We start from the raw sequence: 26082 nt of genomic DNA, 5'->3' as shown, positions 1-26082 counted from the left end.
CTTTCAGGTTACATAATTTACATATTAAGCAATACTACAGGTCTAATAAATGAATGTGACTAGAAAAAGTTAATTGCATAGGAAAATAGAAGAATAGCTGCCGTTAAATAAAGTTCCCTCTTTTGCTTCTACTTATAATAAAGCAACCTTTATGTGATCACCACCGTGTTATCTATTAGTTTTCCCTTATGTTTGCTGTTTATATCAGAACCCCCTACTTGTCCACAAAGTATCCCAGGATTGGTCCCTCTGTGGTGGTATTTGGGGGCTTCCATGACACAATCACGTAGTCTCTGTTGGCATCGTGGATCTTGATGTCCATCGGAGCACCAGGTGCAAGGGGGACTGGGGGAGGACCATCTGCACAGAAAGTGACTCAATTACATTTTATTGATGATAATGAAATCGCAGCAAAGTGATATCTGTAAAGTTGTTTCAAATGGCTTATTGTTACATTGACAACATTTGTCTTTGAAGCTGTAACGTCATACATGTATTGGTTTGACTGTGGAGTTATGTGGCACACCTCACCTGAGACAGAGACAAATGCACTGTGCTCTGCGGAGCCTCCTTTAGTGACCATGCGCAGTGTGTAGAGGCCTTCATCGTCTTTGTACAGGTTAGGAAGAGTCAAGGTGGTGACTCCTCTGCCAGTTTCAATCTTCACCCATTTGGAGTCAGAAAGACGCGTGTCTGGAAGGGAAACAAGATCCTGACTACAAGACTTTGAAAATCCTGCATTCTGAGCTACAGCTGAAATATATATCTGTAAATGATACATGAGGTCTGAATGCACATAGTGATTTGAATATATTAGAGTAATCTTACAATTTGCTTTCATGCCCTTTAGGCCACATTGCACCTTTGTGTCATGCATACAAAGGTCAGACACACACACCATATTAAAGCACTCATACATTGGGAGTGTATCATTAACTCATTTCACTATAATTCATTAGCAATTAAAATGTCAGTAGCACATCCACATTTTTCCTCTACTGTGCCTCTGGCTACATAACTATATATCACAAGCCATTATAGAGTGATTACACAGTCGTAACATTACCATCTCTGTACCACTGAGCTTCAGGCTGCAGGTTAGCCAGGTTGGGGCTCAGAGTCATGGTAGCAGTCAGAGAGGCAGATCCTCCCTCAGTAGAAAACACTGGGCCAAACTTCTCCAGGAAAGTGATGTTGATTTTAGTGTAGTGGATCTTGGGAAGCATTGCAGCTGATAGATTAAAGAAAAGACAAAAACAAGGAATGGGAAAGATACTTTGCAAAGGGAACGATCGTGTTATTACTGGACGTATTTCGACAGATTTAATCCTGATGCTTACCCTCGTAAGGCAGCCATGCATAGGGGCAAGACTCATCCTCCAGCTTGAACCCTAGATAGTTGGAAAAGTGAAGGATATAAAAAGTGGAAATCTGACAGCCTATTGTGTGCAATCATAGATCCAGTAAATACGATTGATGAATCCATTATGCATACAAAATAATTGAATTGTTACATTTTGTATTTTGTTTCAGTATTTAAATTTAATTTCCCGTTTTATTTTGTTTCTTCATTCACGCTGCTTGTTTCCCTTGTATGTATTTTTTATTGCTTTATTTCCAAGTTTAAACTTTAGTGTTTCTTGTTTTATTTTGTAATTTCTTATCCTCCTATTTCTCTTTGTCCTGTGTGTTACTGTTACATACTTGAGTTCTCTGTGTTCTCTTAAGTGTTTCCTGTTTTATTTTGTAGTTCTTGTCCCCAGTGTTTCTTGTCTTGTCTTACTTCCTCTCTCTGTCTGGTTTCCCTCCACTTTGATTGTCCTGATTGTCTTCACTTGTGTCGTTAGTCTCACCTGTGTCTAATTACCCCTGTGTCTATTAAGTTTCAGTGTTCCGTCCCTCTTGCTGGTTCATTGTCAGACCTTTCCCCTCTGTGTTTTGTTGATTTTCCTTGGGGCTTTAAATTGTACCATTCCATTGTACATTGTGCAGCCAAACATGGGGTGTTTAAAAATCAAGATTATAAAGGACTAACTCCTCTCTGTAGTGAAAGCCAGGACTTAACTGCATTCAGACCTGTCAATCATCACTAAATGAAATACAAGCCAATCAGATGGAAGGACTTACTCTTGACAATGATGGAGGCCTGACTGGAGGCCTGTCCATGGAGGTTAACTGCCACAGCCGTGTACTGGGCCGTGTCATCAGTAGAGCATCTATGAATACACATTAATAAACAAGTTCAGTGAGAACCAAATCATGGGTTAAAAATGTTTCCCAGTAAAGATGTCTTTGTCGATTATCAATCCTTGCATGTGATAAGCAACAAAACAACATCAACAATTAAAAAGACTACAAACACACTGTACTGTATACCCACATAGAACTTCAGCAATGGGACTAAATGTCTACATATGAAGTATCAGAAGCAGGGTTTGGTTATCAGTCTTTACTGCAATGAATGAGTTTCTATTTCCCACAAGAATGTATGTTTTCAGAGATTATCAGAAGCTGGGGGAGCACTGTAAAGATTGAACAAAGGCCTGTTCACTTTTACAGCAGAATCTTTAAAAAAGTTAACAGGGGGATGGGGTTCCATTTGTTGAATCTCACAGTCCATGAAACAAAAACTGTGTCTTGACATTTTCTGAATAGATTTGGTAATGCTTAGAATAGACTTGGAATTAGACTTTTCTTTTGGAAACAGAGCCACAAATCTGTTACATAATCCTTTCTTATTTCTAGAATATATATATATATATATATAGGATATATATTTATACTATCTAATTTTATATATCAGGACATACTCATAGACAATCTTATTTTACATTGCTGAAACTTGTATGCCCGGATTAAGTTGAAGGATGTAATACATCACCGTCTGTGTCTCTTGTGATTGGCATATTTCTTCTAAATCAAAAAGCTGAAGCTTCTGATGTCAGCAATTCTGTCCTAACCTGGGGCCAAGATAAAAAAAAAAAATTCATTGACAAGCTTGGTGAATGGTGGACTGCTCTTTAGTTCAATGTGTTTTGGTCTGTCCTCACACACCACACATAAATGACTTAACGACTGAGGACCTCTGGACTGTATGTTTTAATGCTGTCTTTCAGTCCCTCTCTGTATCTTTGTCTCACCCTGATGCTCCCCTCCCTTACTTTTCTGAGACCTCATGTAACACTACTTAATCATATTACGTAAAGAATTTCTGCCTTGGCAGACGGTGTAGGCTGATGTAGGCATAAAGAGATCACTTGAACTACACTGACAGGAAGAGGCTCCAGTGAGCTCCTCCTCAGCAGGGAGCTGAGGGTAAGCACTAAATTATTTTTGAATCTTAACAGCATTCAGTAAATCCTCAAATGCAGCAATGGTCCAAGTGTGTGTGTTGTGGTGTGTGTGTGTGTGTGTGTGTGTGTGTGTGTGTGTGTGTGTGTGTGTGTGTGTGTGTGTGTGTGCGTGTGTGTGTGTGTGGGGGGGGGGGGGGGTGTACAGGAATGCCATGGTGTAAGGATTTAGGAACAAGACGTGGGGGGGGGTAGGGCAGTTTTTCCCTCAGTCATGAGCCGTCTTAAAAATATGACAAGCTGCTGGTAATTTGAAATTCAAAAGAGATTTTTCTCTAAGTCCTGTCAGCCTATTTTTATAACTAGGATACTTCCCCAAGCATTCCTTAGTAACAATCCCTTGCAGGCTTCCCACTTCAGATACAAAGCATTCCTTTCAGATGGTAAGAAGATTTCAGAGAGTTAAAGAGAACTTTTCTACGAGGAGCAAACGGCTGTTAACTGAACTGTGCGTTTGTAACAGACAGATGGAGCTAAAGGTGACTGGAATCCAAAGAGAGACTGATGACTTTAAGAATCCAGGAGTATCAGGTAGCACTGAGGTCAGCACTCAAACAGCTGAGCTTCCTAAGACTGAAGGCAGAGCGGGATATGTCCACCCCGTCCCTTCCCCCCCTTTCTGTAACCATGCAGCCAGTCAGCCGACTCTGACGTTATGACTCTAGTTGGAATTTGTGTGATGAACCTGAGGGGACCGACAAGAAATCAGATGGTTCAAGACCATGGCTGTAACCAACTATAAGGTCAACAAGGTCTGGACCTCTGTTGGATGCTCCACTCTGATAATCCCCCAATAATGTGGGACAGACATGACAGACCATTCACTGTACAAACAGGAAGTAAATGTGTGTGAGTTTGTGTCAGTCTGCTGTGTAGCTTGAGGTGAATTTGAAGGTATCACTTGGGCATCAATTAAGGATGCCCAGAACTGACTTGAATAAGATACATTAAGAGAACAAATTCCAGGCCTCAATATTCAAGACAGTCATGGGATGGATGATCAGAAGCACAGGTTAGCAAAGTATAACAGTGAGAAATAAATTAAAATTAACTCTAAGGGTGAAAAACATACAATTCTCATACTAAAATTTAGATTAAGTTTTCGGACTACTGCAGTGTTTACATTAGCATCGATGCATTATCGTCAGTGGAGTGTTACACCATCACAAATAGTTTCTGCTGTACATGACAATGTGTTTAATCTTTCTTGCAAGCTCTCATACCAACGCACTTCAAATACAATTTAAGAGAATTTGAAAGAGAATCACAAAAACAAAAAATGGTCAAAATGAATGCAGCAGAGACGGAGATTCACTTATCCCTACTCTGGACACACCTTCAAAAATGTCATCTTTTAAACTTGATAAAATATTCTGTGTTTAATATTTTAATTTAAGTATTACCTTCACCTTCCTCTTCTCTTAGAGTCACACATGACATTTTCCAGATGTCTGGTACTACCTAAATTAAAGCTGAGTTGTCAGAAACTGTTAGAGTAAATAGCAGAAGCCTCTACAGGCCTCTACCAGTGACGATTCTAGAGTCTGTTGGGGCCCTAGGCAAAATCTATTGTGGGCCCCTGCAACCACCATTGTGCTGTTTTCACTCCCAGACAGAAAATTCCTCTTAATTTTCCTTCAGTGTTTTTAACAGGAAGCTGTCAGATGGGGTTCCATTCGGGAGGCTTCCTGCTGTCATTGCAAAATTTGTACATTTTGAAGTACTGCTGTGTAAAGTTTGTCAGCCCTCGGGGGCCCCTTACTAGACTGGGGCCTCAAGCAGTTGCCTGCCTTGCTTGTTGACAAGCAGTACCTCTGGCCTCAACAATATGATATCTGAGAGTTTTTGTAATGATTATTGTACCTTGGGATCTCCAGAGAATGGACTCCACCTTTGGCTTCAACCAGGTACTTTCCAGAGGACAGATTCAGGATGACATCATCTCTATACCTAAAATATGAAAAAGACATGTTGAACATTGATAAACAACATTTCCAGCAACCTTCCCAATATCAATTAAAAGGTCTGCTGCCATCTAACTGTCGTATCCATGAGAGAACAGGTGAAAGACCAACAAAGTTTCATGAAATAAAATAAAGTTGACATACTCTAAAAAAAACTAACCTTATTTCGATAAGACCTGATTTACTTGTGAAAAGGAAAAGATGTTTTTAGTTCAGACTGACCATTTCACCACAGGTGAGGGGAAGCCCTCGACAGTGCAGAAGATCTTGACTGAGCTGTTTTCAAACACAGTGTGGGATCTGAGTCTGGCCACGAAATGTGGTCCCCTGATCATGGGCTGCTCACGCACATATTTGTCCAACATCTTCGCCGCAATCTAGAAAAGAAACCCAGAATAAGAATAAATAACTGACACATCAAAATGATTCACTTATCACACGTCAGCATTTCATCCAATTAGTGTATTACTACAGTATAACATATTACAAAGCCTCAGGTGATTACACACACTTTTTTCTCTCCAGTGTTTCAAGTCTGCATAGAGAAAGTTGTCCGCAGATTCTTACCATCTCTTGGATGTGAACTCGTGTTTTGTGCTCATATCTTTCCTCCTTCGACTCAGAGCTAAAGACAAACAGTGAGTCAGTTCCACTAACATATTCAAGCAAAGAAAGAGTTCATGAATGAAAAAAAAACTTTTTAAATGAAAGATACATTTATTACAATCCTATTTCCATGAGCAAAGACAGGGGCCACAAGCTGCAAGCCAGCTCACTTTTCTCTTGATGCACCTTTACTAATATCAGATCACGGTCTGATACTGAACCAAACATCTGGATTGTGACAGTGGGATCAATTCTGTCAATTCGATGTTTATGTCGACATGCATGCAATACATCAGGTGTACAGTAAGCAACTACATGTAGCAAAAAAGGGGATACCGATATATTGGCCGTTATCTTTCTTACATCTATTTTTGCTCTGTAGAAATAGTTATATATAGATATACACAAATGCAGTTAACACTTGTGGAAAAGATAAATATTGATGGTCACTCCACTGGAAAGTAACTGCGCATGTATGTGCATCACCGCTTGTTGTAATCCATATAGAAGACTCTGCTGATCAAAGAGAATTGCTAGTGTAATACAATGAACCTCAAATGAAATGTTATTTGACTGGTGAATAAATCTAGCATTATCGGAGATTATCTGCGATATAATTAGCCGATACCAATAGTCACTAGATAATATAATATCGGCTGGCCATTAAATCTGTAGGGCTCTATTAGGAAGTATTTTATGCTTTCGGTATCAAGAAGTTCATCAACTACCTGTATCATCCGTTGTTCTGAGGGTTGTCAGAAGCGCTGCACCTTCCCTCTTTAATTAAATAACTGTTAAATTTGAAGTGGTATTATGCCAATTAACTGAATATTTTAATAATTATTTACAATTTAGTACATTTCAATCTCTGAATGTATGTATTACCTTTTGTTTTACAAAGTCAGGATAGCTATCCTCGAGTCAAGCCCGATGCTAATTTTAAGTTAAAGAATGATCTCTGCCTCTTCCACAAAGTCAGGCATACAGCATATTTATAAAACACTAGTATATAAGATTTCTACTTGATATTGGAATAGGGACCGGAGTCAGATGGTCCATCCCTACTGTTCACTTCAATTAAAAGTAACAGTAAAATCAATCAGATGGTATTTGATCCATCACTTCCATCCAGTACTTGCTAGAACATGGTTTGTTGCACCCCAACCGGCATTCATAAAGACTGAAGAAGTGGTACTGTGACAAGTTAAAGAGACAGTGTCTCTATAGATAAATATTTAACTTGCAAGTTGTAAGAACTTCCTGGAAAACAAAAACAGTCCATTCATGTCATTGCCATCAATGTCACAAACCACTGTGAATGACACGGCTGTTACAAATAATGGACACTAGAAATCAGAGATGATTAATTAAGATGGCTCTAAAAGACACATTGTTTTATAATCAACAGATTATGTCTCAAAAAAAGCCAAATCTACAATATGAGAGGCACTCTGAGAGCTGTGGTGTGGCCTTTTGGCTGAAAGCTAGAGATTGTCAGCAGGAGACACACAGCCAGCCGTGAAAGGCTCTGAGTCTGTGTCTGTCATCACTGTTCATTCATAAAGCCTTCAGGCCTGAAGTCATCCCACCACCGGAAAATAAAGTAGAGTGTCATGCAGTCCAGAGAGTTGTACGGATCTTGAAAGCTGGCTGCAACAGACAAAACAGTTAGTTTAAGACCGCTGTGACGAGAATGAGGCAGGAGGGGCGGGAGAGGGACAAGTTGTTGAGGGAAAAAAAGGCCTTAAAAAATAATATATTGTTTCGCGAGTGGATGCCAGGTTGGGGTACAACAACAGTTGTTGTACAGTCATTGTGGATACCTCTTGGAAAAGACAGACTGAATGGACTTTGTCACCTAGACTGCTTTGGAGGACCATATTTAAAGTGCAGGAGAATATATCCCCACTTTAAACCGTTTTCACCCATCTACTCCTGAAGTTCCTGAGTTGTTTGTTCACATATGTGTCTCAGTGGGAAGTGTTCCCTGCCAAACGGGGAGTTGAGGGGATGGGTCTCAGAAGGCAGGACAAGACATTTTAAGTGAGTTGGCAGGAAAACTTCCCAATGAAGTCTTTGTGAAAGATTTGGCCAGCTGTTCAGCCCGCCCTGAACATTTCAGGACGTATTCAAGAGTTGTGTGTGCATGTGTGAATAGGGCTAGATTGTTCAAATCTATTTTGAGCCGTTTTCTAATCTGCAGAGAAATTAACTTTCTGAGCAAACACTAGTTAACTCATATGTGATCAGCTAATCTGTGATAGCTCAGGAGGACATTAAACAAACAAGCTTCATACTTATGTGAAGAATCAGTTAGGACAATACAATCCTTAAGAGCATAAAAAGTATGAGTAAGAAGAATTCAGCACTTGTTATTGAACCCTCTGTTAAAATGATTACGTAGTCTTCAGGGCGCTGGTTTGCAGGTTATAAGCAAGAAGACTTTAAGTGGTCAGTAGACATGAAACACAGCAGCAAGAAACCTATAAGTAATCACACAAAGACAAACACATAAACACTCTATGTTAGAAAAAAAGAGTTGATAGTTTTCCCCATGGTGTGTTACTATTTCATTACAGTACATCCATCTGGATTTGTCTAAGTTTTGTCCAAACTTGAGCCCAAATCAATTAAACATTTTCTACTTGTTACTGCTTCTTGCAGTTAGTTCAGATGGACTGAGGTCAAATTTTGCCTGGATATACTGTATGTCTTTGAAAGAGCGTGGATGAGTCATCCCTCATGAAAGCTAATGTCAAGATTAGCCTGGGGTTAGTTTGTTTTTCAGGAGAGCTTAATGTCAAACTAGGGCTGGGAAGTATGTAGAGTTTTTAAGATATATCGATGTACTTTCAAACAAGATATAAGGTACAACAATATTTTTTATACTGATATAGTGTATGCTGCATTAAAATAAAGTTACAGGTTTCTTCCGTGGAGACACCAGTTTCATTGTCACTCTGCTCCTCCTCTCTCTCTCTCTCTCTCTCTCTCTCTCTCTCTGAGCACAACTCAAAAAACGGCTTGTAACTGTATTATGTCATGCAGAAAAGGAAATTTAATTTATCTATTGTATTTGATTTAAGCAGCATTATTTAATATTAGCGTTTTTTATTTGACAAATGGGTAGTTTATTTTGATGTCCCTTTCCCTGTACATTTTATAATTGTGCAGCCTGTGGGACATTTTGTCCGTGTGGATTTGACTTAGAACTGACTTTGCTTTTGTTATTTCTTTACAGTTGAAAAAAATATGGAGATATACATTTGTATAGCCATTCAGCTCAAATACATCAAGAAATATTTTTTTGGTCCATATCGTCCAGCCCTAAGTTAAACTGCTACTATACGTTAAGCCTGTCTTGGGTTTTAAACAAGGTTGTTTACACATTACGTTTGAAGCACAGCAAAGCTTACTACTGTTACAATTCTACTGTTAGCTTCATATTTGAGCACAGCATTAATGTATGACATATACCTGCTGTATTCTTTAACCACATAGCGGCTCTGTTTGTGGTGGTATTCATGGTCGTAAGTCCCGCGTTTCATCCGCTCTGACATGGTGACACTGTAGACAAACACACACACACACACACACAGACTGACATGGTAACAGCGTACAGTATAGATCTTTACTTACCTGTTGGACAATATACACAGTAACACAAGCACACACAAACACAAGGGCCAGAAACCCTGCAGTACTGTTGAAATAAATCCAGGAATTAGATACAAGTTGATGAAGACCAACATAAAAGAGGAAAAAAAGAGTGATGATTATTCCAAAGAGCGTTTGAGACACAAACTGCAGTTTTTTTTCTTAATGAAGAATCTGGTACTTGGTGAAGACAGTATGTTTGTGTTTACTTCCTCACCCTCTGCAAAAAGAAAAGCCATCACTGTGGCACACACTAACACAGAAGTCAGCTTCAGGAATGACAAGGTGACACGATATAGATTTAAGACAGCAGCAACACAGACACACACGTGTACACAAACACATAAACAAAAGGCCTGTGTGCGGACTATTGCTGGTCCAGGAATGTGTTTGAACAGTTGCTGACAGCCAAGGCACCAAATATTGTATATACATTGAAAAACTCCATATTCAGCATGAGTGATTACATTTAGATTACACAAGAGGACTCTCCACCTAATTTTCTGATTTAAAAAAAAATGCAACAACAACACTTAATCACACATGAAAGGATGGTCACTTTCAGTGAGCCTTAATTCAAGGGATCAACAGGAAAGGAGGAGGAAACACTTTTACTGTAAAACTCAGTCTATTTTAAACTTTAAATGTTTCAAACTGAAGCTTTTTTACCCTCAGAAAATTACCCATTCTGTTTCTGAGTTATTTTAACATTTCTTGCCTGTAAGCAGTGTACATGTTTAACAGTACACAAGCCAAAGCAGCAGCAAAACGTTGTCTTACATCATTCACACATCGCAGCGTTTAACCATGATTGTCCTGGGAGACCAGAAATAAGGTCAGAGGAAACTTTAAACCACTCCATCTCCTCAACCACACTCTTGAGGCTCTTGAGACTCGCTCCACTGGCAAAGTAACTCCTGTTTCCACATCTTTGAAATACTCTCCAAAGCTTCAGGGCACCATAACTATCATTGGAGTCGTCTTAAACTGAATCCTTAGTGCCCCGGAACTGCCAATCAAGAAGCCTCTCACTCAGTTAGATGACATCGCCATGCCAAACCTTAACCCTCTACAGCTGATACCGACAGTACAGTTCCTGTTTGCATCATTGGGTTGTACAGTAATTATTATTTTTTTTATTGTGATAGAGCTGCGCAATTAATCACAATTGTGTTGTTATCCTAATTTCTGTATGTGCAATAAACACATAGCAAAAAATGAATTCATCTTGATATATACAAAATATTTGATCTAATCAGCAATGCTTTCTCACTCAGCATGTTTACATTTTACTAGTTGGACAGAGGCCAGGGTATAACGGCCATTAATCACACCATTTTAAAACTGAAGCTCATCCCAGCTATCAGTGACCCTCAGATTAAATTATGCCAATGTGGTGTTAAAAAGACTGTTTTTTTGTTTTTTTTCACACTTCTCGTATCGTGCAGGCCTAATTTGTGAGAGAAAATGTCCAATAGTTGCATATATTAGATCAAGGATCAGACAACCAGCCTGTCCAACAATTTTGCAGAAATCTAGCATAAATTCAAACTAGTCCCCTTTGCCCCCGATTTGTAAGTAAAGTTTATTCATGCAACTTCAAGAAAAGATGTCAAAAAAATCCTTATTTAAGAAATAGAAAGAGGATAACATTCAGCATCTTCAAAACGAAAACTACCCTCAGAAGAGCCGTCACTGCAGACCAGTCATATTCTAGACCCGTCAGTCCTGCACCCCAGTGGCTGTCCTCTTACTCTGTCAGTCCAGCCAACACTGTAACAGCAAAAATGGCTGCCAAATGACACCTTAGACTCTGCGTCTGTAACTGAAAACCTCTTTAATTCTCAACCATAACCGCACAATCCTCTGAAAATATCCAACTTGTTCAACTTGCTATTAGGATACAGACACTTGTTGTAATGCATTAATTATAATCCCTTGTAATTTTAAAAGTTTAAAATGAAAGATCAAATAAACACTAAGAGTCCCAGATCAACTAAACAACAATTTGTCCACTAAAGCAACACTCACAAGTGTCAAAACCAAATATGACTGTCCCCTAAGAGCCTCTTTAAACCAATTAGAGTGTCATAAACAGAGTGAACCCTGCTGTGCATCTGTCCTGTCACAAACCACGCAATAACAGTCATTATCCTCAAAATAGTGGTTAACTCATTTATTGCACATTCTTCAGAATTTATACATCAAATCATTCTTAGCCACTCTGATTATAGGGACTATCAGTGCCCAAAAATTCTCTCCATTACTCCATCCCACTGGTCCCACTTGGGTTTCAAACAAAGGTAGATTAATAAATCGAAGAATACCGAAAAGGAAAATGAGAATTTAAAATTATGTTTTTTCTTACCCCTTGAGGTTTCCTTTGCAGCGACTTCGGTTGTCAGCCTGAATCCACAGGGAGACAGCCTAAACCAAGAACCAGGCCAACGAAACCACCACCCGTCTCCAGCCGACCCCCACCTGCCTCACCCTGAGGCCTTATAAGGAGAGAGAGCTGCCTATATATAACCAGTATCCTTCAAGACTCAGGGCCACTACAACCAGTCATCTATTTGATTAACAGAGTTTGACCATTACAGTTTTTATGTGGAAGCCTAGTGTGTGCTTTCTGGCACATTAGCTCAACAGTTGATGCTTCATCAAGTGTGCGACCATTGAGACGTTACAGGAGGAAACCATTTACAGCATTTTAAGCGTTGCAGAAGGAGTCAACTTGATTGGCTCTCTTAAGAAGCGCAGTCAACTGGCAAAGTTGTTGAATAACAAAATACATGTTTCAGACTGAATGTCAGTCCTTATAGAGGAAAACTCTGACATCCAAAGTGATAGTTAATGTTCCAGTGTACACAGCTATCTATAGTAAACCACTGTTAAACACATTTAAATCATTCTCGGGGGCACTGCAGACAGCACTGCAGTCCTCTCCATATGCACTCTGAAGCATCTTCAGGCACTGTGTCGCATGCTGAACTTTGGCCAGAGCCTATTTATAAAAGTAGCTACAGTTACAGCTCGACTATTCCTGACACAGTGGAGGAGCTGTGGAACACATTTTACATCTGAGGTGAAATCATGATGCGAGAACATGGAGTTACTTTTGAGAAAAGGAAAGAGAGAGAGTGTGGCAGGATGGGGGGGTTGAGAGGAGGAGGTGTGTGATGTGACTGAGATGTAAATACCAAAGGGAAAAGAAGGAGGCACTCAAGAAGACAAAGGAGAGATATGATCTTCGACTGCTTCTGGCGACCCCTGGTGTCACTAAGTATGTAATGTTTGTTTAGGCCAGATCAAAAATAAGGGCGTTTATTGGTGTGAATTGGTGTCTACTGGGAACACCTGTGCCCAGTGCTCCCAGGCTATATAATCAAGGCCCTGTTGCCCAGTCTGCTCTCTGCTGCTGTTAGATGTGGTTCGTATTGTTTGACTTGTTCCTAATTTTTTGCTCTTTTCTTTGCAGGCACACTGCCAGTGGTGTGAGGACTGCAGCGTGGCCTCATATTATATTATGCTTTTGAACACTTAACAAAATACACACTACATTATCCCTCATGCACACCCTACACTACTGATTATACTGACATTCACTCTCTATACTTAGTTAAAATATGTAGTTGATCATTTAATCATTTGATATCTGTTCAATAAATTACTTTTGTTACTCCTTTAATTGTCATGCCCAAAGAGCCAGGGTGTGACACTGCTAAATGCATGTGGCTTTCTCTGCCGAGTGCACCATCGACCTTAACTGCATGTAATTCCACATTCTCTTGCTGTCTCTCCCTGATTTCTGACTCTATCCACCATCCTATCTCTAAATAAAGGACCAAAAAGCCCAAATATAAACCTTTAAAAAACAGGGCAGGCTTCTGTCTGTGGTTGAAAAGAGACCTCTGTTGGTCATCTGGTGGTACAGTCTGTATCCAAAGACCAGTGATATTGGTTCATCGTGCAGCTGGCTTATAGTAAGATGCTGCTATTCCAAGGTTACAGGGTATTGAGATGGTGGTACATTTTCTGCATGTTGATCGAGTAAGAATTCGCCCTGCATAAAGACTCATCACTGACAATTGAATAGATGTTGCTGTTGTGTTGTATGATTAATCCCATGTCAGCTGGTTTGACTTGTCAGACAGCTATCCACATAGGAAGATGAATTATTCTCTAAACTGAGTGAACTCGCTTGTCTAATTTAACTCAGCGTTTTATTATGAGTCATAATGTGCCCCTGGGCATTTCCCACATTAAATAATTTAGGCCTGATTAACTGTATATTATGAATCTTAAATTCATCGCACTTTACAAAGACAAATATCCAAATTAACATTTAGTCTGCTATTGAGTAAAAGTTAGCATGCACTCAGTTAAAGGTTTAACTGCAGAGGGTGTTCACTCTGGGTTTTGTAAATCTCTGCTTCAGTCACGTGACTTCTGTTGAGACTGCACCGAGAGGAGCAGCGTGCAGCAACTGCAAACACATTTATGATGAGAGTAAAAGTGGTGATATACAGTAAATCCCCCAGTATGTTGTGGGATTAGAGAGACTGCAATTTCCCTGTCAGGACTACTCTATTCATGTTTTAAATACATGGTAAACACACATTTATCTTAAGCTATGGATGATTCATTTTAATGATTGCTTGTAAAAAAAAAACACAGCTGCTAAAAGTGATTTCATGTTATAGTCTAATTTTTAAGCAAATGCCTTGTCAAACTGACATTACAGGTTGACACCAGACACACATAATGTTGCCTTGCACAGTTTTTATATGGCATTGTCTCTCTTAAAGTAATAATACGACGATGTTCAGAATGCAGATTTGTAAAAAAAAAAACTAACATTTTACTCATATCCACGGTTTAATAGAAAACTAAACTCTAAATACCAACATGTAGTCCGCATATTTTTGAGGTATTGTTTTTTCTTAAATGGTATTTAATTCTTTAGAACATGGTCTTGATGTTTTAAGAATATTTTCATATGTATGATAATTCCTTCCTTTTCAGGAAGTAAACTGTCACAAGGACCTCTCATTATCATTATAGAAAGATTGTGGTAACACTTTATAATAACCATCATATATAAAGGGTAAATGTATAGTCAATTAACTTTACTTTATAGTTATTTTACTGTTAAAAAACAGTGAATTGATAGTTAATAATGTTTGCTAATGATTTGTAGTGCTATAATTTGTCATGTTAACAGTTTATTGTTGCACACATTGTGTGTGTTAATGATTACCAAATTATTTGTAAACCTTCTATTAACATTATTTGACTTTGTAAAGCATCTACAAACATGTTTTAAATAGATAATTCATACTTTATCAATGGTTAATAATTGTTTTATAAACCATCTACAATCATTATCTGGATGTTATTATACAGGTACAGCTGATGTTTATAATACTTTGTAAATGGTTAATAAATACTGTGTAGCATATCTATAAACATTATTTGGATGGTCATAAAGTTGGGACAAGATTTTATAATTGTCAGTTGCAACCTCATAATAACAATCCAAATAATGCTGATATATTCTTTACAAAATATTTATTAACGTTAACAATGTGTTACAAATCTCTGCTCCATGTATTTCTGTAAATCTCTGCTAAAACAGTGAAGAAAGCACAGCAGCGGCTTTACTTCATCAGGCTGCTGAAAGAAGACTGGACTTAAACGTCAGCCCCTCACCAGTGGAGTCACTGTGTGGTTCAGAAACACCACACTGTCTGAGAGGAAATCGCTTCAACGGGTCATCAAGACATCAGAGGGAATCATTGGCTCCAACCTCCCCTCCATGGACACACTGTACACACAACGCTGCAGGAGAAAAGCACAGAGCATCCTCAGGGACAAACAGCACCCAGCTCATGCTCTGTTCAGGTGGAAGAACTCGGGTTATAACCTGTGACACCACAGGCCAGAGAGCATTTCCACCCACAAGGCCTGCTGCCACAACAGCTTTTCCCTGCTGCCTTGAGCTGTGAGCACAGGACATTAAGATGGGAAGGAAGTACCTCACCCCACACCTCACAGACTAAATGGACAGTTGACCACCTCACAGTGCAATACAAGTGTGCAATATTAACCTTAAAAACAAAAAACAGTGCAATTATATAATGTGAAAAAGATGTGTGCAATAACCTCAGGTGCAATAAGAGATGTACAGAATTTGAGGGACAAAAAAACATATTAATATTTTCATTTCATTGTACAGTGCTTCCCTTTTTAATTTTTTGTATTTTTTTTGTATTATATCTTTGCTGTAATACAGTGTATAGCTTCTGTACAGTTTATTTTATTTTACTTAGTTAGTCACGACAACTTGTTTTTTTTTCTTTTTACTTTTCTACTCTTTTTTTCTTTATATTGCTATCCTATTTTATATATACTTTTAACTTTTTTTGTAGAGCTGACTCAGGGAGAAACGCACAAAAATTCCAATGTACCTGTACTGTCCTGTACATGTGCAAATGGCAATAAACATCTATTCTATTCTATTATGTTCTATTCTATGAAATGTTAGAATTCATACACACAAAGGTGTTGAGCTTATGTAAAAAAAAAAAAAAGGTCTTCAGATGTATTTCATATTTGAATGGATTGTTTTGTTATGCATTCAGTTCTATTATTCATTCAATTTAAAAGGGGAGGAAGTGTAGTGTATGGACTATGTATTCATGCGGAGTTATATTATCCCCTGTGCCTTACAGCGCACTTCATACATTGGCGCAGTGATATAACCTGCCGTTCTATAATAAAGCGTCATACTAAATTGAAGCTCCGTCTTTATTTTATTTAAAAGTTGTCACAGACACAACAGTTATTATAGAGAGTTACCTTTTTTATACACTGTGTATTAAACTGCATCAGCAGACCAGGTTTCAACAGTTTCAACACGCAGACCGCAGTGGTTTTGGTTCCTAAACTAGAACTACACAAAGTACCTACTTCGCAGTCTGTGGGTTATCTCAGCAACGTGATGACGCATGACGTGTACGGCGTCTTTGATTGGCTGAACGGACATGCACATAAAAAAGCTACAGCGGGACACAAACAACAGAGCTCACTGTATCCTGAGTCATACACTAAGATAGTTATTTTAATGATTTACAGCGCGACGGTAACCAACACATACTTTGTTGCAACGTTTCCTTCATGAGGTAAGACAAACCTTAATTGCTTTAACCCATAAAGACACCTATTGCACCTTTTTACGAGGTTTGTTTAGGTTTGCTCTCTCTGAAGACTCGATAGTCTAAATGTTTAACCTAACAGAGCTAAAGCTTGAAACAAGAAGAAACCGCTAACGTATAGCGATAACGTAAAATGTTTTTGAACTTATGTTTGTTTATTTTTCTTCGCTCAGTCGTCTCTAGGAAGCCTGAACATTTCTCAAAGAATCTCTCAGAACTACACATGCAAGTTGTGTTTCATCCAGTGTGTTATTGTTAGACACCATTGGTTTTACCTCTGTACTGCACCTCTGTACTGCACCTCTGTTAATGAGGGCTATGTATGTGTTCAGAGGAAGTTCACACGCTTTATGAGAGGTAATGACTGTTTAATAAACTAGCTCAGATAATATGTTTGCAGTCACGAGTTTTTATGCTGAATGACCAATTTAATTGTCACATGAGGTTTTCGTTAGTCCCCTAGCCTAAGCCACAGGCTGATTTGTTTCTCCTCATGTCAGCGACTTTGTGTATACATTCTCTTCTTAGATAATTAATTATGAATTCATATGAAAATTCATTAAAAAATAATTTTCCTCTTACCTCCTTTTGTTATTATTTATCTGGATTTTTATACACCTCTTATATACACTATCGGTCAAAAGTTTTAGAACACCCCAATTTTTCCATTTTTTTATTGAAATTCAAGCAGTTCAAGTCCAATGAATATCTTGAAATGGTAACAAAGGTAAGTGGTGAACTGCCAGAGGTTTAAAAAAAACAGCGGTAAGGTTACCCTAAACTGAAAAATAATGTACATTTCAGAATTGTGCAAAAATGCCTTATACAGGGAACATGAAATGGGTTAACAATGGAGGTGTCCCAACTTCCCTTTATTATTTACAACCCCCTCTGTATGCATGAAGAGTGTTAGAACACACTGTGGTACTATACCCTCATGAGCATTATTTGAACAGTATTGTTCTTCAGAAAGTTGTGTGTTGCTATAAAAACTGCAAGAAAAAGCCAATTAACAATGGAAGATAGACAGACCATCATAACACTTAAAAATGTAGGTCTTTCCTACAGAGAAATTACGAAGAAAGTCAAGGTGTCAGTGAGCACAGTTTCCTTCACCATCCAGAGGCACGCAGAAACTGAGAGAAACTCTGACAGGAAGAGGTCTGGCAGACCCAGGTTCCAGGGTTGGTAACTTGTACAGAGTGAGAGGCACCCTGAACCAAAACGGCTACCAAAGCATTCTGCAGCACCATGCAGTACCCTCTGGAATGCGCCTAGTTGGTCAGGGCTTCATCCTGAAGCAAGATAATGACCCAAAACATAACTCCAAGCTATGCCACAACTACCTTAAGAAAAAAGAACAAGATGGTAAGCTTAGAAACATGGAGTGGCCAGCAGAGTCTCCAGATTTAAACCCCATCGAGCTGGTTTGGGATGAACTGGACAGAAGAGTGAAAGCAAAGCAAAAAACAAGTGCCACACATTTATGGGAACTTCTGCAACAGATTTGGGAAGAACTTTCTGAAGAATATCTGATTTCCATTGTTGAAAGAATGCCACGAGTGTGTCCAGCTGTTATACCTGCCAAAGGTGGCTACTTTGATGAGTCAAAAGTTTAGAATAAATTTTGGTTTATAAATCGATTCCATGATTTATTTTTTAATTTCAATTGTTTATTTGTTCGATGCTTTCATTTCAGAGTAAAATTAGACATTAAACTGCATAATTTTCAATGAAAAACTAGTAAAATTGGGGTGTTCTAAAACTTTTGACCGGTAGTGTGTATGTATGTGTGTGTGTGTGTGTGTGTGTGTGTGTGTGTGTGTGTGTGTATATATATATATATACACATTATTATTTTTTAACCTTATGATAGAGTTAAGTTATATCTGTCTTGTTGTTGTTTTTTTAGTTTGCTTTTTTTATTATTGTGTTTATCCTTGTAAACATATAGATACAGCTGTAAACAAAAAAGGAAAATTGAAGAACTATGAATATTATTGTATAAATTGTTGAATCTGAAATAAAAATGAAGTTTAAAAAATAATTGTAATGTATCTATGTCTAATGTATTGACAATTTCTGCACTCTGGATATGGTCTTAACATTGTTGTTGGTTTTTCTGATGCATAATTCTGAGCCGCTGTTAAATACCACATCCATTTCCTTCTTTTAGGTCAGACATGACGCTCTGCTCTCCTCTCCTGCTCTGCCTGGCAGCAGCTCTGTCCTCTGCCTACGTGATCACAGACCACCACCATCATCATCATGACAACATGTGGACCAAACTGATCTTGACCCATCACTGGCCAAAGACCTTCTGTAGTGTGAGTTTCTTCATGCATGCCTTTCTTTGTTTCCTTTGACATCATGACCTTCTTTTTTTTTTTTTTTAACTCAAAAGAGAACCTTTAAATGGATAATAAAGGGCACAGGTGGTGTAGATGTATTACAGTTATTATTACCCTATAATTGCTGAAAGCTCAGAGTCTTTGTTATGTTATTCATAGCACAAGATCTTAGCCAAGGTATGATGTCTATATGATTACAGTTGTTCCTGCAGCAGCAAATGTTGCAATATCAGTCAGGGCATGCATGGAAACAGGTTCTGCATGTCTTTTGAAACGTTTACACTGGTTTATGGTGTGACAAACTCAGAGTAGTGTGAAGTACAGTTGTAACTTATTGTCCAACATCATGGTATTCTAGTTTAACAAAATGTTGCCTTCTTATGTTGCCCAAATACAGTATTATCTGCGTCAACATTAAATCCATGAGCATCATGTGATGTCTAAGTCTGAGTCATGAGAAAGGCTGTGTGACTTTGTGGCTGGATTAGGCAACATTTTGTTCTTTCACTGAGGGTGTAACTTTGACCATTCTGCAAGTCACAACACAAAAAAACTTCAATTTTGTTCTTCTTGACCGAACCTTTCTTTTTTAATATCCCCTATCTTATTGCTTAGAAGAAAGGAAGAGTTATAATTTCTCAAAAGTGGCTTCATCTTTGAGTTTAGCCTGGCTGTGTGTCACGAGTAAAAGTTTGATTTTGTCGTCCTGCAGGGAAATATTCTGTTAGGTAGTTCTCTTTTTGTGGTTTGTTTGCTCTCGGTCTCAGTTTGCTTAATGATTTAAATGTTTTCACAAGTTTCTATCAGAATGCTTTGGATTAATCTTGGAGGACAGAGTAGATTTACCAAACTGCATGTTGGTCCTTTAACTGCAGGGTGAAAAAATAACTGCAGTTCCTCTTTCCCACACAACAATGTCACATACTTGATGGGAAAGGGAACTTTTCTGGTTTAGTTAGATAGCAATATGAATAAGTAAAAAACATCTTACATCTTTGAAGTGTTGCGTGAGTATTTAGAGTCTAAGGTTTATGTGTTCAGATGGATTAACAAACATTTTTAACTTCATTTTCAGATGGAGCACTGTAAGGCAAACATTAGCTACTGGACACTGCACGGACTCTGGTATGTAAACGTGTGTGTGTTTCTAATGTTATTCAACTTCCTGTTTGGGTTTGGTACAAAAACCTCTGAGAAAATGTTTCTATTTTTTCAATGTTGATAAGTTGTCACCATGTTGTTATACCTCATTTGCTGTATGTAACTCAACAGTGAGCAGTTGAGATCTCTTATTGTGAGTCTTTGTTTTTCTCCAGGCCAGATAAAGGGATTGACTGTAACTCATCTTGGCATTTCAACTCCTCTCAAATACAGGTTTGTAATCTAGTGTTAAATTCATTAGGGTCAGTCGTCCTCCTTCTGCAATATGTTAGATCTGTAGATCTGTATGGCGCTGATGGCGTTGTGGCAGTGTTAGGCAGTAACACCCCTACAAATAGCAACGTTAGTATTTAACAACATTTTCAGTAGGGTTGCTGTTTTCTGAATCAAATAGTTTTCCAGCAGCTTAGCTGTTTTATTGATCAAGTAGAGCCGTAGTGTCCAGGTTAGCTACATTCTCCTCACAACAAATTTGAAGCTCAGAAGGGCGGTCTTTCACAGTCTAAAGTCAGACCGTTAAGGATGAGTAGAAGACGCCTGTTGATAGTGCAGACAGGTGAGTATGAGTTCAACTACTGGGGGAAAACCACATGTTGGTGATTCCTGTAGAAGTTAACAGAACAAAACCCTGCAGTTAACCATCGCCAGGTCAGTCTGCAAGCACTTGTCAACAGCTTACTACATAACATGAAGGAGAGCAGAGATGCACATTAAGAAAACAGTCGAGATTAGATCAGGGGAGAAAGTATCGTTGAGATGGTGAGGAAAGCTGAGCCATCTCCGGTTTGTCGGGAACTTTGAGTACTTTTTAAATTGTTTATATATCATTTTTACATCTCACTCTGTTTACTCACAAACCTTTGTATCGTCTGTCACATATATATTCCAGCATATTAAATAACTATTATCTTATGTTAAACCAGATTCATTTAGTTCAATTCAAACATGTTCAACTATTACCTCGATCACAGGGGGATGAGGTGAATGTTTTAGTAGATGGCCTATTTGCTTGAAATGTATGTCCAGAAAAAAGTAAGTAAGTAAGCAAAGTTTATCTTAACAGCACCTTACTATTATTAGTAGTAGTAGTAGTGTAATAAATGAAAAAAAGTGTAGCTGTAGTGAGCAACGTTTGCAGTGTTGCTGTAGCTTAACTTGCTACATTTCTGCTAGGTGTGACTTTAGTGCACTGAAGCTTCATTAGGGTTATAAAGAGTAAGTAGTCACTCGACTCACTGCATTTAACAAGTAACTTGCCCATCACTGCCTAATGGTTAGGTAGTGCCAGAGGCTACTTTCCCGCATGTAATTCCCCTCTCTCTCTGCTGGTTTCATACACTGGCCTATCGAAATAAAATCAAAAGCCTAACAAAAAAAGATCTGTTATTTACTGAGGAGAAACAAATGTTTTTTTATTCTACTGACAAGTTGAAGGAGAAAAACTAAAAAAGAGAACTCCTAATTCCTCAAAATATCAACATGAAAAGATCTTTTAAAATACATACATATATAATGATGTTTTTTTCCCCCTTCTTATCTCAAGATGTTACCCTAATACTTGGAAAAAAACGTATTCTTTGATATGTTTTTTTCAGGATCTGATTCCAGACATGAAAAAGAGTTGGCCGGACTTGCTTAAACCCACATCTGATGAATTCTGGTACTTTATCTCTCAATCATTTTGTTTTTCTGTTTGTCAATCAAACTTCTGCTCAACTCTGAATGGCTGCAAGCATTTACTGCCAGGTTTTGTAGAGACGGCAAAATTCAGCGACTTTCTGTTTCCCCTATTCTTCTACAGCACACTGTTTTCTGTTTTCATTTAGTGTTGTGCATGTCCAGCTCTAGAGTGATGACAAATACTATAAGTTATAGTGTTCACATTTAACAACCGTGTCTTTGTAGACGAGTTGTTTAGAAGCTGCTCACATACTAGGATTATTTTCCAATTTCTAACTCATTTTCCTGTCTAACAATAGAAATTTAAGATAGTGGTAGAATTGGGCTTAATCTGACATAATGGGTGAAATTGAGATAACAATAGTCATGCTGTAGATTCCCAAGTTGTATTTAATATTAAAAACTATCTCAATCTAATTTCTCTGCATGTTTCAACAGGAAGTACGAGTGGCACAAACATGGAACATGTGCAGCCAAAGCCGATTCTCTGAATAGTCAACATAAATACTTCAACAAGGCACTGGATCTGTATCACAAAGTGGATCTGGACAGGTACGGCACATCTACAGGACACACATCTCTCTTTGAAAACGGGGACTTGTTTTATAGTTTTTAGTATAGGGCACAAGAGTGTGGTTCTGTAAGTAAAGTTCCCATTAATTTTCTCCCTAGCCGATTTGATTATTAGCCATAATGTCAACACCATCCAGGGTATACTTACCATGAGCTACCTGTGTGTGAAACGCTGGTTAATGCTCCTGTAGGAGACACAAGTTCATGTGATATCATCCTCACTTTAAGAAAAGCATGATTTATTCTCAATATTGGGAAAAAGAACTACACTACCCACGACCTTACAGTGTCACTGTGACACGTCTCCAATTGGTGGAGCTTGCTGTTACCATGGCAATGTTTCCCATCCCTCTTCACCAATTGCAAACCGATAGTTTTGCTAGCATGCTAGCTACTAAGTTGGCTAACACAAAATTCACTAATAACTTTGTTATGCCGCAGTGAATGTAATTTATATATTCACACAACCCAAACTACAAGATGATAGAACACTTGTATTAACAGTGTAAACACTATAACAATGACTAAAGTTACATTTAAGAAGAACTTATATCATTTCCAATGGATTGTGGGATGGGTAGTTCCTTGTCTCCAGTAGAAAATAATATACACAGTCTTGTACCTCTGCCTTTTTCTCTGTTTTTCAATGCCGTTTTTGGCGCCGAATTAAATATTCTATTGTCACGAGTATAGCTGGTTGTCATGGTTCCAGGCCTCAATCTCTTGATATAAGGATTTTGTTAAAGGCTTTATATGTGATTTTTCACACTTAAATATAATATAAATCAAGTTTATCCTCTGAAAATAACTCTGTGAGTCATGACTGTCAACAATGAGTGTGACACCCGAGTCCCACTGTCTGTGATGTTTTCAGAGTCCTATCTTCAGTATGTTTACATCGCCAGGACAGCCGGCTGACTCCTCCCCTCACGTATAAAAGTTGTTTAATTGAGGGACTAGAGAAAAGAAGAATAACATACTGTACTCACTGCTTAACTGTGTTTCTAGATCACGCTCATTTCAGGTAAATTTACATGCAGTGTGAAGATATGAGCTTAATAAAGATCACTAGCATTAGCATGCTAACACAACAATGCAGCACGAGTTGTTTTGGTTTCATGCTGGTGCTCAAGGGCGACATCTGCTGGATCAAAAAATCACATATAAAGCATTTAACTGTCAATGGAGGATTTGAATGGGGAAATTCACTTTCGGAACAAGAGCCGCCTAAAAAGTGGCGGTCCCTATTGAGCTCTATTGTACCTGGTCCCTGTGAATCCTGCACATCTTTGGCTTCTTCTTGTCTCTTTTATTTTCCTCTAAGTAAAAGCATCAACACCTCGAAATCTGTGTTTGTGTTATTATAGAACTCTGCAAAAGTTCAACATCACCCCGTCTGAAGATTACTACAAGGTAGGTCTATTGTAATTTTCATGCTTACATTTTTGTTTGTTTACATGATGTTCTATGCATAGATGTAATTATTAAGCATCAGAAACATTTTGTTAATAAATATATATATGTGGGTTAAATGTCTCTAAACAAGTTTTTCATTCTCACCTTTTCTCATCTCTTGAATGTGTCTGTTTGAAGTTATCCCAAATCGAGGACGCCATAGAGAACTTCTACAGCGTCAAACCCAAGATCCAATGCGCCCACAAATCAAGGGTATGAACAACAAATCGTATATTTAAATCAGTTATATTTTGTCTAGTTTTTCATTTAGGAAAATGAAGTGTATGTTTTGTACCATGTGGAGTAAAATGATGTGTTTTTGTGATTGACAGAGAGATGAAGTCCAGGTTTTGGGGCAGATTGAGATATGTTTCGACGCCGACTTCAGCCTGATCGACTGTGAGAGACATTTTACCAAAGACACAGTGTCTAAGGGGCACGGGGACCGTCTCATGGATGTTGACATGCCGTCTGGGTTCATGGTGTGTCAGCATGATATGCCAGTTTACTACCCGCCTGTTTCCAAAGAGATATTCCGGTAGTTGCACAAAATATGATGCAACACACACTGCACCTCTATTTTCACATCCTCAAACACCGGTGTCTTCTTTGTTTACCAATCATGTGTACTGTACTAGAATGCACACACACAAAATCACACACACACTAATAACAGGCTGAACAATAAACACCATAGTTTCAATGATAATGATAGTAATCAGTCCATAAACATTTTTAACTACATGTACATTCAGGCTGTGAGAGAAGCTTGAAAAAAAGCACCTTTAAGTGCAATGGTCCTTTATATCCTGCAGATCCAGGACACCCACTCCACTACCACCTCACCTCGTGCTTTAATGGGATTACACGCCTTTCTGACCCTTAGTAGTAGATCAATCCAATAGTGCATGGCGTGTTTTTTTCCACAGCTCAACAGGGGGGCATCATGGGAACTTCAGGTCAGACAGTCAGGCAAACAAGCAGATTACTATGCCTGTTTTGCAAACGAGCGAAGTCTCTTGCCATTTTTGGAGGCGGCTCTTACTTAATGCTGAGATACAGTCAAAAATAGTGTTGATTTGATGACTCTGTTGGCCATGAGTTATACCACAGTCACTTAAGTGCCATCTCTTTTTGTGCAAAGCTGACCTGAGTTTTAGCAATCGATAAAAAGTTTAAAGAATCATTTGATAATTGAGTTGATCCCATAAATCAGAGAGCTACGTCAACAATTGTTTAATCACCAAACAATATTAAACATTGCATCATTTTGGACAGCTTCTATCACAGAAGGCATCATTTGAAACCACTGCCTCTTTGCACTGACATCTGTCTTCCTCCATAGTCTCTCAGGCATTTTACACTAGAGGAATTCATCATTCTGAGATTTGCCAAGTACACAAAACATTATTCAATGCTGTGCCATCAGACTGCTTAGGTCTGTGTCTTTAATGAAGGAAGAGCTTTAATCAAACCGACTGTACATTACATACGTACAGATTAAAACGTAAATACAGTTTATGATGCGTGGAGTAATACTTCAGTTGATTTTAGACTTTTCTAAGGCTCATTATTCTGTATGTTTTGACAGACGCTTTTTAATCCCAAACTGATATTTACAGTGATTGACATTAATTGGTACTGTTTGGCTGGGGCTTTTTATGGGCATAGTTCAAGATAGATAGATACTTTAGTAATCCAGAGGGACATTCTAGCATCCAATCAATGAGTGTGAATGATTATTGTAATTTAAGATGCTCTGGATATGTGTATATTGTGAAATGACTGCCATGAACATTCGTACTGTCATTTTTTTAAATGTCAATAAACATTCAATATAGTCAATCTGCCCTCGAGTCATCAGTGAGTTACTTAAAGGTCCCATATTATGCAAAATGCACTTTGCCATGGTTTCTATCACTTATATATGTCCGGAGTCTGTCTACAAACCCCACCAATGATGAGAATCCTCTACCTGTGACATCACAAAGGGCTGTAACCCCTCCCCCAGGTGGGTGACACACCCACAGCTTGATGTTTGTTCTGCCTTCTGAGACCCCTTATTCAC

The 26082-nt window shown here is 38.4% G+C and overlaps 2 protein-coding genes across 4 annotated transcripts in view; one reads left to right on the top strand and one right to left on the bottom strand.

The window, feature by feature from the left end:
• The window catches only part of myom2b (myomesin 2b), a 37724-nt gene extending 25623 nt beyond the window's left edge, over positions 1 to 12101 (bottom strand). The window contains exons 1-10 of one of the 3 annotated variants that reach the window (XM_020636480.2): positions 11946 to 12014; positions 9398 to 9487; positions 5882 to 5939; positions 5537 to 5691; positions 5214 to 5300; positions 2128 to 2216; positions 1341 to 1391; positions 1067 to 1231; positions 532 to 693; positions 219 to 360 (exon numbers count right to left, since the gene is read on the bottom strand). In XM_020636480.2, coding sequence (XP_020492136.1) covers positions 219 to 360; positions 532 to 693; positions 1067 to 1231; positions 1341 to 1391; positions 2128 to 2216; positions 5214 to 5300; positions 5537 to 5691; positions 5882 to 5939; positions 9398 to 9480 — 992 coding nt within the window. In that variant the 5' untranslated portion in view covers positions 9481 to 9487; positions 11946 to 12014. Of the gene's footprint in view, positions 1 to 218; positions 361 to 531; positions 694 to 1066; positions 1232 to 1340; positions 1392 to 2127; positions 2217 to 5213; positions 5301 to 5536; positions 5692 to 5881; positions 5940 to 9397; positions 9488 to 11945 lie in introns of all 3 variants that reach the window. The other 2 variants (XM_065953141.1, XM_065953142.1) reach the window with 2 other exon arrangements.
• Positions 12102 to 16605: 4504 nt separating this feature from the next.
• On the top strand, positions 16606 to 25863 carry rnaset2 (ribonuclease T2). The gene is made up of 9 exons (XM_020658918.3): positions 16606 to 16761; positions 18971 to 19121; positions 20221 to 20270; positions 20462 to 20519; positions 21902 to 21966; positions 22425 to 22538; positions 23927 to 23972; positions 24153 to 24227; positions 24347 to 25863. The coding sequence occupies exons 1-9, from the start codon at positions 16757 to 16759 to the stop codon at positions 24554 to 24556; spliced, it is 774 nt and encodes a 257-aa protein (XP_020514574.1). The 5' UTR covers positions 16606 to 16756; the 3' UTR covers positions 24557 to 25863.
• Positions 25864 to 26082: the final 219 nt, after the last annotated feature.

This window comes from Labrus bergylta, chromosome 3, assembly GCF_963930695.1.
Source record: "Labrus bergylta chromosome 3, fLabBer1.1, whole genome shotgun sequence".
Classification (NCBI taxonomy): domain Eukaryota; kingdom Metazoa; phylum Chordata; class Actinopteri; order Labriformes; family Labridae; genus Labrus; species Labrus bergylta.
The sequence above is the reverse complement of the archived record's forward strand: the minus strand, read 5'-3'. Positions and strand labels throughout refer to the sequence as shown.